Below are 13,784 nucleotides of genomic sequence, written 5' to 3' on the forward strand. Positions count from 1 at the left end.
GGGGTCCATTTTCTCTTGCTATCCTTGGGAAAATAAAATTTGGGGGCTAAAAAACCATTTTTGTGGGAAAAAATGATTTTTATTTTCACAGCTCTGCATTATAAACTGTAGTGAAACACTTGGGGGTTCAAAGTTTTCACAACACATCTAGATAAGTTCCTTGGGGGTCTAGTTTCCAATATGGGGTCACTTGTGGGGAGTTTCTACTGTTTAGGTACATTAGGGGCTCTGCAGACGCAATGTGACGCCTGCAGAAAATTCCATCTAAGTCTGCTTTCCAAACGGCGCTCCTTCCCTTCCGAGCTCTGCCATGCGCCCAAACGGTGGTTCCCTTCCAAATATTGTGTATCAGCGCACTCAGGACAAATTGCACAACAACTTTTGGGGTCCAATTTCTCCTCTTACCCTTGGGAAAATACAAAACTGGGGGCTAAAAAATAATTTTTGTGAAAAGAAAATAATTTTTATTTTCACGGCTCTGCATTATAAACTTCTGTGAAGCACTTGGTGGGTCAAAGCTCTCACAACACATCTAGATAAGTTCTTTAGGAGGTCTACTTTCCAAAATGGTGTCACTTTTGGGGGGCTTCAATGTTTAGGCACATTAGGGGCTCTCCAATCTCAACATGGCGTCCCATCTCAATTCCTGTAAATTTTGCTTTTAAAAGTCAAACGGCGCTCCTTCCCTTCTGAGCTCTGCCATGCGCCCAAACAGTGGTTTACCCCCACATATGGGGTATCTGCGTACTCAGGGCAAATTTTACAACAACTTTTGTGGTCCATTTTCTCCTGCTACCCTTGGTAAAATAAAATAAATTGGAGCTGAAGTAAATTTTTTGTGAAAAAAAGTTAAATGTTTATTTTTTTTAAACATTCTAAAAATTCCTGTGAAACACCTGAAGGGTTAATAAACTTCTTGAATGTGTTTTTGAGCACCTTGAGGGGTGCAGTTTTTAGAATGGTGTCACACTTGGTTATTTTTATCATATAGACCTCTCAAATTGTCTTCAAATGTGATGTGGTCCCTAAAAAAAATGGTGTTTTAAAAATGAGAAATTGCTGGTCAAGTTTTAACCCTTATAACTCAAAATTATCAGGGTCCGTTAAAGCGTTCCAGAGTTATAACCTCATAAAGGGACAGTGGTCAGAATTGTAAAAATCGGCCAGGTCATTAACGTGTAAACCACCCTTGGGGCTTAAGCGGTTAAATGACAGCAAAGTGTTTCACAATCGATCTGAGGAAGAAATCACTTCGACTTTGAAATGCGTTGCTGCCTTTTTTCATAACTGATAGTTGCGTGTTTCTACACCTTCTCATCCTTGACTTTAACGTGACAGCTTCCACCATGTTTATTCCTTATTTTTGGCCTCTTAATCAAATCCTTTAGAAATCATTTGAAAGGATACAGGATTAATGAAGGCAAAAGCAGGCGAATTCCTTTATGACGGTGTCTATCGGCTTCTTCTTAAATATATCACGACGTTGGGAAGACAGATTAACAACATGCCAACGCCAAACACACTTTTTTCTATAAAATCTTTATGCAAAGATAATTTAGGGTTCTTTTTTACAATACACATTCAAAGCAATAGACTTTAATGTTCATCAAAAAGTACAATACAGAAGGAACAGGAAAATAAAATCATCCATTCTCATTGCAAACCGTGTCAAACCTACAGAATATCTCTCCATGTAAATTGAAAGAAGAATTGTCCGTTTCCTCGGCTGCATGGTAATTGAAGATTTTCAACCAGCAAAATAAGCATTGACTTTTTCATTCTAAACAAGCAAGACTCGGATTCTGGATTATTTATGAATCAAACATGAGTATTACAAAAGTGTTCTTAAAATGTGCCTCGAGGGGGAGCCATTAGTTCTTCTCGAAGAACAAAATACTGATGCTGCGGAGATAGCAAGTCATTCCAAGCAGATGCTTTAAAGTTTAGTGATCCACAAAATACAAAGGTAAGACTGTTTTTTTTTTTGCATTGTGGAAATATAAGTCATTGTTTTGTTAAACTTCCATAGTAGTATCGGTCCTGGGGGCTTTGGAAATCCACAGGGTAGATTGAGTTGGACTGGTCTTTGAACGTTCTTTGCTAGATGTCAGAGACACAATACAGAGAAAAGATTACTGAATGATAGTGAGCCGAAGTGCTTCAGATAAAGTAGTAAATTAGTGTTAGTTTCCTCTGTGTATGTAACGAACGAGGAAAATGGATAAATTAAATGACAACTTCCAGAAAAAAAAATCTAATTTTTAAGCTATTTTCTTTCTAAAGTTTCTTGTTTACTTCTGTTCTTTAGTGAAATATTACAAATATCTGTGGTATTACAGAAAAACATATCTAAGAGTTTAGATAATGTAGAAAGGCAGAAGATCTACAGATAAACAGCATCAATAGATAGATAGATAGATAGATAAGAAAGATGAAAAGCAGCACTAGCAATCATTATGTGAAAAATGGGTGCCTTCCAGGCATACACCGATCCTCAGTATAGTACAAAAAAGATGAAGACGGCACCCCTTAGAAAAGAATATAGTGGGCTCCTGTGACACAATGTATATTTTTTCTAAGGAGTGCTGTCTTAATTTTTTTTCTAAAATAGATAGATCAATAGATTCATGGTTAGTACCTAGTAGCACCACCTTTTGAAAGTATCACAGCTTGTAAAAGCATTTTTTAGCCAGCCAAGAGTCTTTCAATTTTCCAAGGAAGAATGGATGAAAATCTCTCAAACAAGAATTGAAAGACTCTTGTCTGGCTACAAAATGCGTTTACAAGCTGTGATACTTTCAAATGGGGTGTTACTAGGTACTAACTATGCAGGGTGCCCAAACTTTTGCATAAACACATTTTCCTTTTTGTAATTTTTAAAATATAAAAGATGAAAATATATGTGTTAGGTGTCGAGTTCCCGTCGCTGCACAGGGGGAATCTCGAACCTTGTCCGCTGCGGTCTCCCATTCTCCTTCAGCCGTAGTGGAGCCTGCTCAGCAGAGACGTAAGTCCCAGCGCCTGGCTCAGGCAGATACTGTGCGTTTGGTTACTGCTGCCCTTCCAGGTTCAGCTATTGTAACCAGCACTGATCAGCGGCGAGCAGGCACTCCTGGGAATAAGTCCTGCTTTTCTTCCTCTGAGCATGCCCAAGGGACAACCTGTCATTGGAGGTCAGGGGTCACATGCTCCGGTCCTGTGGCAGCTCTTATTGGACCACCAGGAAGGTCCCAGAGAGCTACAGCTATAAAAGGTTTGCATGGCAGCACGGCCATGCGCTAGTATAAACCTGTTATCGTGTGTGTGGCTGTATGCCTGTTCTGGTGAATGCTCCTAATCATACCCACTCCTAGTGATGTTGAATGTTCGCAAATGATGGAGCTACCCAGCACCTGAGAGTGCTATCCAAGCACAAGAGCACGATCCTTACTGCGTCAAACCAGTAGCGACCGCCAGTGCGGAGCCGTGCGCAACTAATAATAATAATCTTTATTTTTATATAGCGCTAACATATTCCGCAGCGCTTTACAGTTTTGCACAACTTATCATCACTGTCCCCGATGGGGCTCACAATCTAGAATCCCTATCAGTATGTCTTTGGAGTGTGGGAGGAAACCGGAGTACCTGGAGGAAACCCACGCAAACCCGGAGAGAACATACAAACTCTTTGCAGATGTTGCCCTGGGTGGGATTAGAACCCAGGACCCCAGCACTGCAAGGCTGCTGTGCTAACCACTGCGCCCACGTGCTGCCCACCATGCGCTTTCCTGGCCCTAGTTGGGGTGGTAAGTGGCATCCGCCAGAGTGGCGCTGTACGCACTCACATGCAGTTAATGTTTATGTTGTTTTCCCCCGAGCGCTAGTGGTCTAGAGGGACTCTTCCCCCAGTCCTTGGGGCAGAGTTCTGTGACCTCGTCCTAGTGCTCACTCTGCGGTTCGGCTGCCCTGTGAAGCAACAGGGTTCATTTCCTTTTTCATACTGGGTGAAGCTAACCCATGTATGATCACGTTATACATATAGTGTCCGCCATTACCAAGCAGCAGGAGTTTCTCTGCACGGTGGACCCCGGGCAGCGAACGCACCTTAAACCTTTCATATTAGTATTAGGTGCGTTTCGCTAGCCCTAACAATATGTATAGATACTTTGCCTAAAATACAAAGGAAATGTGTCATCTTTAACTTTTGGTCTTTTAGAGATTATATATTCCTTCATTTGCTTAACTGTTCATAATAACAGTAATTTTGACAAGGGGGCCCACTCTTTTTCTTGCCATCACATGTAAGTAAGTAGATTGATAGAAATAATGTATGACCCTTATTTTTCCATACAAAAAAAATCTTTCTTTCATATATATATACACAGTGTGTCTGTAAAGTCATGGTGCACTTTTGACCAGTCTCTGGAAAGCAACAAAAAAGTATAGAAATGTGAAATCTGCTCCAAATAAAAGAAAAACTCTCCCAGTTTAATACCTATTCAGTGAAGTTCAATGTGGGCTCCATTTGTTGCCCTACACATATCCAAAGGTTAGCATAAGTTTGTGGTTGCATGATGTCACAGACCTGGCAGTGTATTAATCAGAGTTCAGTTTATCAGGAGTAAATCTGACTGGGGGCTCAGCAACAGCTGAAATGAGTTTGTGTTGTTTGACTGGTTCTCCTCATGAACAGGTCTGATATGATTTGGACAGAGGAAGGGCGCCTAAATGTAAACTATAAAAGTGCACCATGACTATATGGACACACTGTATATATATATATATATATATTTATATATATATATATATATACAGTACAGACCAAAAGTTTGGACACACCTTCTCATTTAAAGATCTTTCTGTATTTTCATGACTATGAAAATTGTACATTCACACTGAAGGCATCAAAACTATGAAATAACACATGTGGAATTACAGTGGGGCAAAAAAGTATTTAGTCAGTCAGCAATAGTGCAAGTTCCACCACTTAAAAAGATGAGAGGCGTCTGTAATTTACATCATAGGTAGACCTCAACTATGGGAGACAAACTGAGAAAAAAAAATCCAGAAAATCACATTGTCTGTTTTTTTAACATTTTATTTGCATATTATGGTGGAAAATAAGTATTTGGTCAGAAACAAACAATCAAGATTTCTGGCTCTCACAGACCTGTAACTTCTTCTTTAAGAGTCTCCTCTTTCCTCCACTCATTACCTGTAGTAATGGCACCTGTTTAAACTTGTTATCAGTATAAAAAGACACCTGTGCACACCCTCAAACAGTCTGACTCCAAACTCCACTATGGTGAAGACCAAAGAGCTGTCAAAGGACACCAGAAACAAAATTGTAGCCCTGCACCAGGTTGGGAAGACTGAATCTGCAATAGCCAACCAGCTTGGAGTGAAGAAATCAACAGTGGGAGCAATAATTAGAAAATGGAAGACATACAAGACCACTGATAATCTCCCTCGATCTGGGGCTCCACGCAAAATCCCACCCCGTGGGGTCAGAATGATCACCAGAACGGTGAGCAAAAATCCCAGAACCACGCGGGGGGACCTAGTGAATGAACTGCAGAGAGCTGGGACCAATGTAACATGGCCTACCATAAGTAACACACTACGCCACCATGGACTCAGATCCTGCAGTGCCAGACGTATCCCACTGCTTAAGCCAGTACATGTCTGGGCCCGTCTGAAGTTTGCTAGAGAGCATTTGGATGATCCAGAGGAGTTTGGGGAGAATGTCCTATGGTCTGATGAAACCAAACTGGAACTGTTTGGTAGAAACACAACTTGTCGTGTTTGGAGGAAAAAGAATACTGAGTTGCATCCATCAAACACCATACCTACTGTAAAGCATGGTGGTGGAAACATCATGCTTTGGGGCTGTTTCTCTGCAAAGGGGCCAGGACGACTGATCCGGGTACATGAAAGAATGAATGGGGCCATGTATCGTGAGATTTTGAGTGCAAACCTCCTTCCATCAGCAAGGGCATTGAAGATGAAACATGGCTGGGTCTTTCAACATGACAATGATCCAAAGCACACCGCCAGAGCAACGAAGGAGTGGCTTCGTAAGAAGCATATGAAGGTCCTGGAGTGGCCTAGCCAGTCTCCAGATCTCAACCCTATAGAAAACCTTTGGAGGGAGTTGAAAGTCCGTGTTGCCAAGCGAAAAGCCAAAAACATCACTGCTTTAGAGGAGATCTGCATGGAGGAATGGGCCAACATACCAACAACAGTGTGTGGCAACCTTGTGAAGACTTACAGAAAACGTTTGACCTCTGTCATTGCCAACAAAGGATATATTACAAAGTATTGAGATGAAATTTTGTTTCTGACCAAATACTTATTTTCCACCATAATATGCAAATAAAATGTTAAAAAAACAGACAATGTGATTTTCTGGATTTTTTTTTCTCAGTTTGTCTCCCATAGTTGAGGTCTACCTATGATGTAAATTACAGACGCCTCTCATCTTTTTAAGTGGTGGAACTTGCACTATTGCTGACTGACTAAATACTTTTTTGCCCCACTGTATATACTTAATAAAAAAGTGTGAAACAACTGAAATTATGTCTTATATTCTAGATTCTTCAAAGTAGCCACCATTTGCTTTTATGACTGCTTTGCACACTCTTGGCATTCTCTTGATGAGATTCAAAAGGTAGTCACCGGGAATGGTTTTCACTTCACAGGTGTGCCCTGTTAGGTTTAATAAGTGGCATATCTTGCCTTATAAATGGAGTTGAGACCATCAGTTGTGTTGTGCAGAAGTCTGGTGGATACACAGCTGATAGTCCTACTGAATAGACTGTTAGAAGTTGTATTATGGCAAGAAAAAAGCAGCTAAGTAAAGAAAAACGAGTGGCCATCATTACTTTAAGGCTAGTTTCACATTGCGTTAGTGGGTGTCCGCTAATGGACTCCGTTACATGGTGCAATTGTCGCAATTAACGCTATGTAACAGATCCGTTAGCGCACCCATTGACTGCAATGTGCTAATGGATCCCTAACACATCGCAAACGTATGCATCTGCGATGTGCCGTTAGTTTCGGACGGACCTCGAACGCTGCTTGCAGCGTTCAGGGTCCGTTCCTCGCTAGCGCAGATCGGGCATCTGCGCTAGTGGGATTGCCGAACGCAATCCCTTTTTGGACATTGCATTAGCGCAATCCGTTAGCATATCCGCTAAATGGATTGCACTAATGCAATGTGAACTAGCCTAAGAAATGAAGGTCAGTCAGTCCAAAAATTAGGAAATCTTTGAAAGTGTCCCTAAGTGCAGTGGCAAAAACCATCAAGTGCTACAAAGATACTGGCTCACATGAGGACCGCCCCAGGAAAGGAAGACCAAGAGTCAACTCTGCTTCTGAGGATAAGTTTATCCAAGTCACCAGCCTCAGAAATCGCAGGTTAACAGCAGCTCAGATTAGAGACCAGGTCAATGCCACAGAGAGTTCTAGCAGCAGACACATCTCTACAACTGTTAAGAGGAGACTTTGTGCGCAGGACTTCATGGTAAAATAGCTGCTAGGAAACCACTGCTAAGGACAGGCAACAAGCAGAAGAGACTTGTTTGGGATAAAGAACACAAGGAATGGACATTAGACCAGTGGGAATCTGTGCTTTGGTCTGATGAGTCCAAATTTGAGATCTTTGGTTCCAACCACCGTGTCTTTGTGTGACACAGAAAAGGTGAACGGATGGACTCTACATGCCTGGTTCCCACCATGAAACATGGAGCAGGAGGTGTGATGGTGTGGGGGTGCTTTGCTGGTGACACTGTTGGGGATTTATTCAAAATTGAAGGCTACCACAGCCTCTTGCAGCGGCATGCTTTTCCATCCGGTTTGCGTTTAGTTGGACCATCATTTATTTTTCAACAGGACAATGACCCCAAACACACCTCCAGGCTGTGTAAGGGCTGTTTGACCAAGAAGGAGAGTGATGGGGTTCTACGCCAGATGACCTGGCCTCCACAGTCACCAGTACTGAACCCAATCGAGAAGGTTTGGGGTGAGCTGGACCGCAGAGTGAAGGCAAAAGGGCCAACAAGTGCTAAGCATCTCTGGGAACGCCTTCAAGATTGTTGGAAGACCATTCCCGGTGACTACCGCTTGAAGCTCATCAAGAGAATGCCAAGAGTGTGCAAAGCAGTCATCCAAGCAAAAGGTGGCTACTTTGAAGAACCTAGAATATAAGACATAATTTCAGTTGTTTCACACTTTTTTGTTAAGTATATAATTCCACATGTGTTAATTCATAGTTTTGATGCCTTCAGTGTGAATGTACAATTTTTATAGTCATGAAAATACATATATACACACACACACATACATATCCGTACATATGTACATATATATATATATATATCAAATAAATTTACTTAGAATTACATTTAGTCTCTGGTACAGACGCTGCCTCTAATAGTCAGAGGTCCAAATTTATAATCTGTGCCTTCATCCTAATTATCTGATTCTTTGTTATGATGACCTAAAACAGCTGCAATTCCACCCGGTGACTGATTTACACAGAACAGCATTTGTATAGAGACACTTTGTACCTTTTATGTAGCATTTGGAAACAGCAGGTCCCGAACGCCACCAGTATCAGCAGCAGCAGCGGTATGGTGGGTATAATAACATAGATTAGGTTTGGCATAATTCCTAGAAGATGAAGAGAAAGAAGAAAGCAAACAGAAAAAAAAATATTAACAATCCACCTTCCCACTCAATTGTTCCACGCAGCAGTTTGCTGCACATATCTAATGTTCTCTGCTTAAACAGCAATATAATTATATTTATTCCAGCCTTTAAAAGTATTGATAATTAATAAATGATCAGCCGCTATCACAGCCTTAATTACTGCTCTGAGATACAGCACACGCTGCTGCTTTTCTTCAGCCTGACAACTATATTATGGGAATATTTACTGCATGCTGCTACTCTTATTGGAAAATGAAGTAAGCATTTCGCCCACACAAATGAATTTTAGCTGAGCTGTTTCGCCTTAATGGAAACAAATCACCTGTTTCTGCCATGGATACATGAGAGGAGTCCTCCGGCTTGCTTGTAGCCAAAGTTATATCGGTGGTCACAGGAGACAGTGGGTCTAGAAGTCGGAAACAAAGTAAATTATTATTGGTATTGGCAGTATTATTTTTATTGTTATTAGTCATCACAGTTTTTGTTTTTAGACATATGTATATAAATTATAGCATTTATAGTCAACCTTCTCTATATTTACAAGCTGTTTTGTGATTTGCAAGGAAAATAATGCAAGGTGAAGTAAGGTCTTCATGGCCGGTTGCTGCACAGGTCGGAATCATTACCGGCGTAGCACTGCCAATTGTCGTTCAATGTTGTGGTTTTTGATGGACTAAAATATTGTGATGCCATTGTATTGCGCATGCAGTGTGATTTAAGCCACATCGTCTTAACTCAACCTTAGGCCGGCTTTACACATCCACATTTCACATTTCGGGACTCATATATGCTTATAATGATGCTAGTCCAGGTCAGAAGACCCTCATCCAATTTGGAAATCGCAGTCCGTACTTGACCAATGAAATAGAGATGGTTGAAGTTAGAGAACACACCCATGTCTTAGTATTGAGCTTGTAGAGTGATCCACCATCAGTTCGCACTGGGCAGACATCTTGCAATACTCCTGTGAAATCTAGATACCTTCAGCCCTGCCTGTTAATCCTCTGCTAACCACCTTCTGAATTATTTGGTTGTAGGTTATTACAAACTGTTATTAGACTCTGTTCATATTGTGGATTCATCTTTGCCAAACACCCATGGTTCCTCTTACTACCACTGTGTGCAGCTTCAGAAGTTGTTTTCCTCTTTAATTACCATCCTGTTTCTGTGTTTTTTAATTTCTCAGTCTTTGCTTTTCCCCGTACTCTCCAACCTGCTATGTTAACACCCTAGATCTGTATCTCCACCCTGGGCTGCGACTTCATGACTGCACCTCACCAGGTGAACCTAACACTCCCAGTACAGCTCTTTATCTCCTTGCTTTCTATCTTTAAAGTGGTTGTCCACTACTTGGACTACTTATTTTTAAAGAATATATTGTACAATGTAAAATAAAAATCACAGATATTCACCTCCTGCTCCAGCGCTGTTCCAGCTTTGTCGTTCCAACTCGCCTGACATTGTTACAAAAGCACTGCAGACAATCAGCAGTTGCTAATGTGCTCCAGTTCTCGGACTTCCTTCAGATGGTTGAGGTCCATCTAAAGTAATTGCGAGCAAAGCAGCCTATTAGCGACCGCTGATTGGTTGAACTGCTCACGTGGCATATACACGATGGACCATGTATATGGATACACCTAAATAAAATGGGAATGGTTGGTGATATCAACTTCCTGTTTGTGGCACATTAGTATATGGGAGGGGGAAAACTTTTCAAGATGGGTGGTGACCATGGTGGCCATTTTGTAGTCGGCCATTTTGGATCCAACTTTATATATGGCCCACCATGGTGTATCCATATAAATGGCCCACCCTGTACAATGTCACAAGAGCCCCCGGATAACCCGTGGCTACATCAATGGAATGGCACAGATACATAAGTATCTGTTATTTTTATTTTATATTAGGAAATATAGTGTTTAAGAAAGGGTTTGCCAAATAGTGGAAAATCCCTTCAATAAAAAATACCTGTCTGCAGACACCAAAAAATGGACCTCTGTGCTTGAGAATTTTTTCAAAAGAAGCAGTAAAAATCCCTATGAAATAAGATTCCCTTAGAAATGCTTGCCGGAAAAAAAAATGGGAAAGCTCTATTTCAGGAAGCAGAAAAGCAGAAAAGCAAATTTTTAGAAATTCAAATTGCCAGCTTCAACATGTTTTTACCAAAAATGTGTTTTGCCACAAATCACAAGTACTGAAAAGCCTCCAATTGCCCTAATAAGACATGTGCAACACTCTCCGAACTTTACTGAACCATTTCCAGCTCTTTAATGCAAACACAGCCTTAGCAATGTCAAAGTAACTTCAACATATGGCTAAGCAGCTGATGAATGATCTTCACTGCTATGTTGTTACACTGTCTGTAATGTTTATTCGGTGTTCTATGTTTTTTTTTTCTATTTCCATTTCTAACATGAGAACTGTGATGTCCTCTTACTATCCAGATTCAGATTCACTGTTAGCCAAATCTCTTGGATATTACTGGGAAGTCGATTCAATGTTCCTCACTGTGTTCGGGAGTCCATTCTAATCCCAGAACATAATAAAATTAAGATGTTAAAAAAAATCACAAAACCTAATACCTCAATGCTCACCTTTCTGGCCAACCGTCAAGGTCCCCAAGTATCTTCTTTCCAACATTGCACGCTATGTTTCCAGCATCTTTCCTCTAGAATGGGACTTTTGAGCATGACCAGGCCTCAGACATCTCTGCACATCGTGGCAATACATGGAACATCATGACCTCACGACACGTAGTGACCTTGAGGCTTGGTTGTGCCCTGAAGTCGCACTTAAGAGTAAAGACACAATAGATTCACAGAGTGATGACAGAATGAAGAGCTGTGAATGCCAAATGCCACTTTTTTTTTATTAATCTTTTGCTGGCAAAATGTCAGGCATTTGTTTTTCTTCCCCCTGAATTTACACCCAGTTAATTAAAAAAAAACTCCATATTCTGAAAAATATGAAATTTTGTAAAATTTGAGCCAAATTCAATTCCACTAGAGCTAATTTGCCCATACCTAAGATTAACTATAAATTGACTGCTATATTCCCTGCCTCTGCTTTTATATAGGCTATGATAGTCCCTACAAGTGTCTGTGCTATTCCATATAGTATTATAGCTGTAAATCATTTTTTGAAAGCCTGCCAAGCCATGCACGAGCCAATGTGAGCCTTCTCTGCCTGATGCAGAATTTTGTTGACGATTCATGCAAATCGAACTGAAAATTGTTTGAATTTGCCAAGGGCTGTGTATTTCCTAAAATTCGACGGAATTCCATTTACTGTACTTCAAATTGATTTTTTCATCTCTACATATGAGCCTTCTCATCCCAACTGAATTGACTTAAGGCTCATGGAAGGGAAGGTAACACTACAATTGTCACTCTATGGGCTTATTATGGAACATGTTATAGATATCTAATGTCTTATCCATATGTACATTTTTTTTAGTTTTCCGTTCTCTAGATTCTGACAATATAATCAAGATGCAAAAAAAAAAATCTGGATTCACTGTCACACTACATGAAGTCTGGAAATGAAATTACAGCAAACCAGAAGGGAACATTTCAGAACCATGCACAATTATTATTATCCTCTATGAGATTACTTCTCCATCTCTACATTCGTCCATAAATACGTCCATAATAATTGAGTTATCCTTTTGGCCAGTGAATCATGGGATACTTTCTGTATTTCTGAAAGGCTTTCAGTTTCTTACCATAATCTGGCTCTGCTCTGTCTCCTAATTCTTTCTCTAGGATATTTTCTGTTAAAGAAAAGAGAATTGCCCAGAGGTGTAGAAACTCCGTTAGCTCCTTGTAAAAATCACTCATTTTTCTTGCTGTGTCATGGATTACAGCTTGTAATGCAGGTATTGCAGTAATAAACCTAATACTGTATTGTGCCCCTAAATATGCATTAGGGACCAGATTGTCATGATTATTTGAAACAAAACTTTGCAAACTGTACAATAAAATATGCATAAAAAAAAATGAAAATAATGGAAATTGTGCAACATATAACAAATTAGATTAGAGCAAATGTTGGCTCCTCGTAGGCTGGATTTAAATCTGCACATATTTCTGTTTCTCTAATCTATCATAGGTAAAAAAGTCAAAAAGATTTCTGACAAGGCGCCTATCATTTACTATACAAACAAGAGAGAGAGTCACATATAAAGAAACTTATTCACACCCTCAAAACTAATATTAAAAAATATAGCAAATGTATTTCATCAAATAATACAAAATGAGACGCAAATTAAAATTTAAAACTCTCAAAAAACACACATAGATGGAGTTAAAAGGGGTGATTCCCAAACCCTACCCATAAATGACCAGGTGATACCTTCATATATAACATCCCAAATGCCAAGTTATTAAAAGTACAAAAAGGCACAATAGTGAAGCAGTACCAAAAAGTAAAATAAAAAATAAAATAGTAAAAGAAACAAACATTAATATATAAATATAAACTGGGGCATAGTAGATATCAATCACAAACCAACAAAGCATGTATTCAAATGCCAAAATTAAGAATTAAAAAATCATAAACCGATATTGTCAAGAAGGTCAAGAAATGCAGGGGAAATTACCCCACTCATTACATTGCTCCCAAATGCAGCATCTTCAAATATCTGTCTTTTATGAAGACGTCTATGCAAATCGGTCCAAGGACGGACTGCTAATGCAAGGACTGACCCAATGACAATGATCCAAAATAAAAGGTCAAGCCGACCTGCCATTAGCTACAGCAGAATAAAGTGAAGACGTCTTTTATGAAGACGTCTATGCAAATCGGTCCAAGGACGGACTGCTAATGCAAGGACTGACCCAATGACAATGATCCAAAATAAAAGGTCAAGCCGACCTGCCATTAGCTACAGCAGAATAAAGTGAAGGTTCTGGAGTGGCCATCTCAGTCTCAGTCTTGCGTTCAAAAAGTCAACTGGTGCTCCCTCCCTTTTGAACCCAGACGTGTGCCCAAACAGTGGTTTACCCCCACATATGGGGTATCAGCTTACTCAGGACAAACTGGACAACAACTTTTGGAGTCCAATTTCTCCTGTCACCCTTGTGAAAATAAAA

At 40.2% G+C, this 13,784-nt stretch overlaps 1 protein-coding gene across 2 annotated transcripts in view; it reads right to left on the reverse strand.

The window, feature by feature from the left end:
* Positions 1-1,576: 1,576 nt before the first annotated feature.
* Positions 1,577-13,784, reverse strand: part of CHODL (chondrolectin) — a 148,878-nt gene continuing 136,670 nt past the window's right edge. The window contains exons 4-7 of one of the 2 annotated variants that reach the window (XM_069760885.1): positions 12,416-12,463; positions 9,014-9,097; positions 8,550-8,652; positions 1,577-2,100 (exon numbers count right to left, since the gene is read on the reverse strand). In XM_069760885.1, the coding sequence (XP_069616986.1) occupies positions 2,016-2,100; positions 8,550-8,652; positions 9,014-9,097; positions 12,416-12,463 (320 nt within the window). In that variant the 3' untranslated portion in view covers positions 1,577-2,015. The remainder of the gene's footprint in view (positions 2,101-8,549; positions 8,653-9,013; positions 9,098-12,415; positions 12,464-13,784) is intronic. The other variant, XM_069760886.1, reaches the window with a different exon arrangement.

This window comes from Ranitomeya imitator, chromosome 3 (genome assembly GCF_032444005.1).
Source record: "Ranitomeya imitator isolate aRanImi1 chromosome 3, aRanImi1.pri, whole genome shotgun sequence".
Taxonomy (NCBI): Eukaryota; Metazoa; Chordata; class Amphibia; order Anura; family Dendrobatidae; genus Ranitomeya; species Ranitomeya imitator.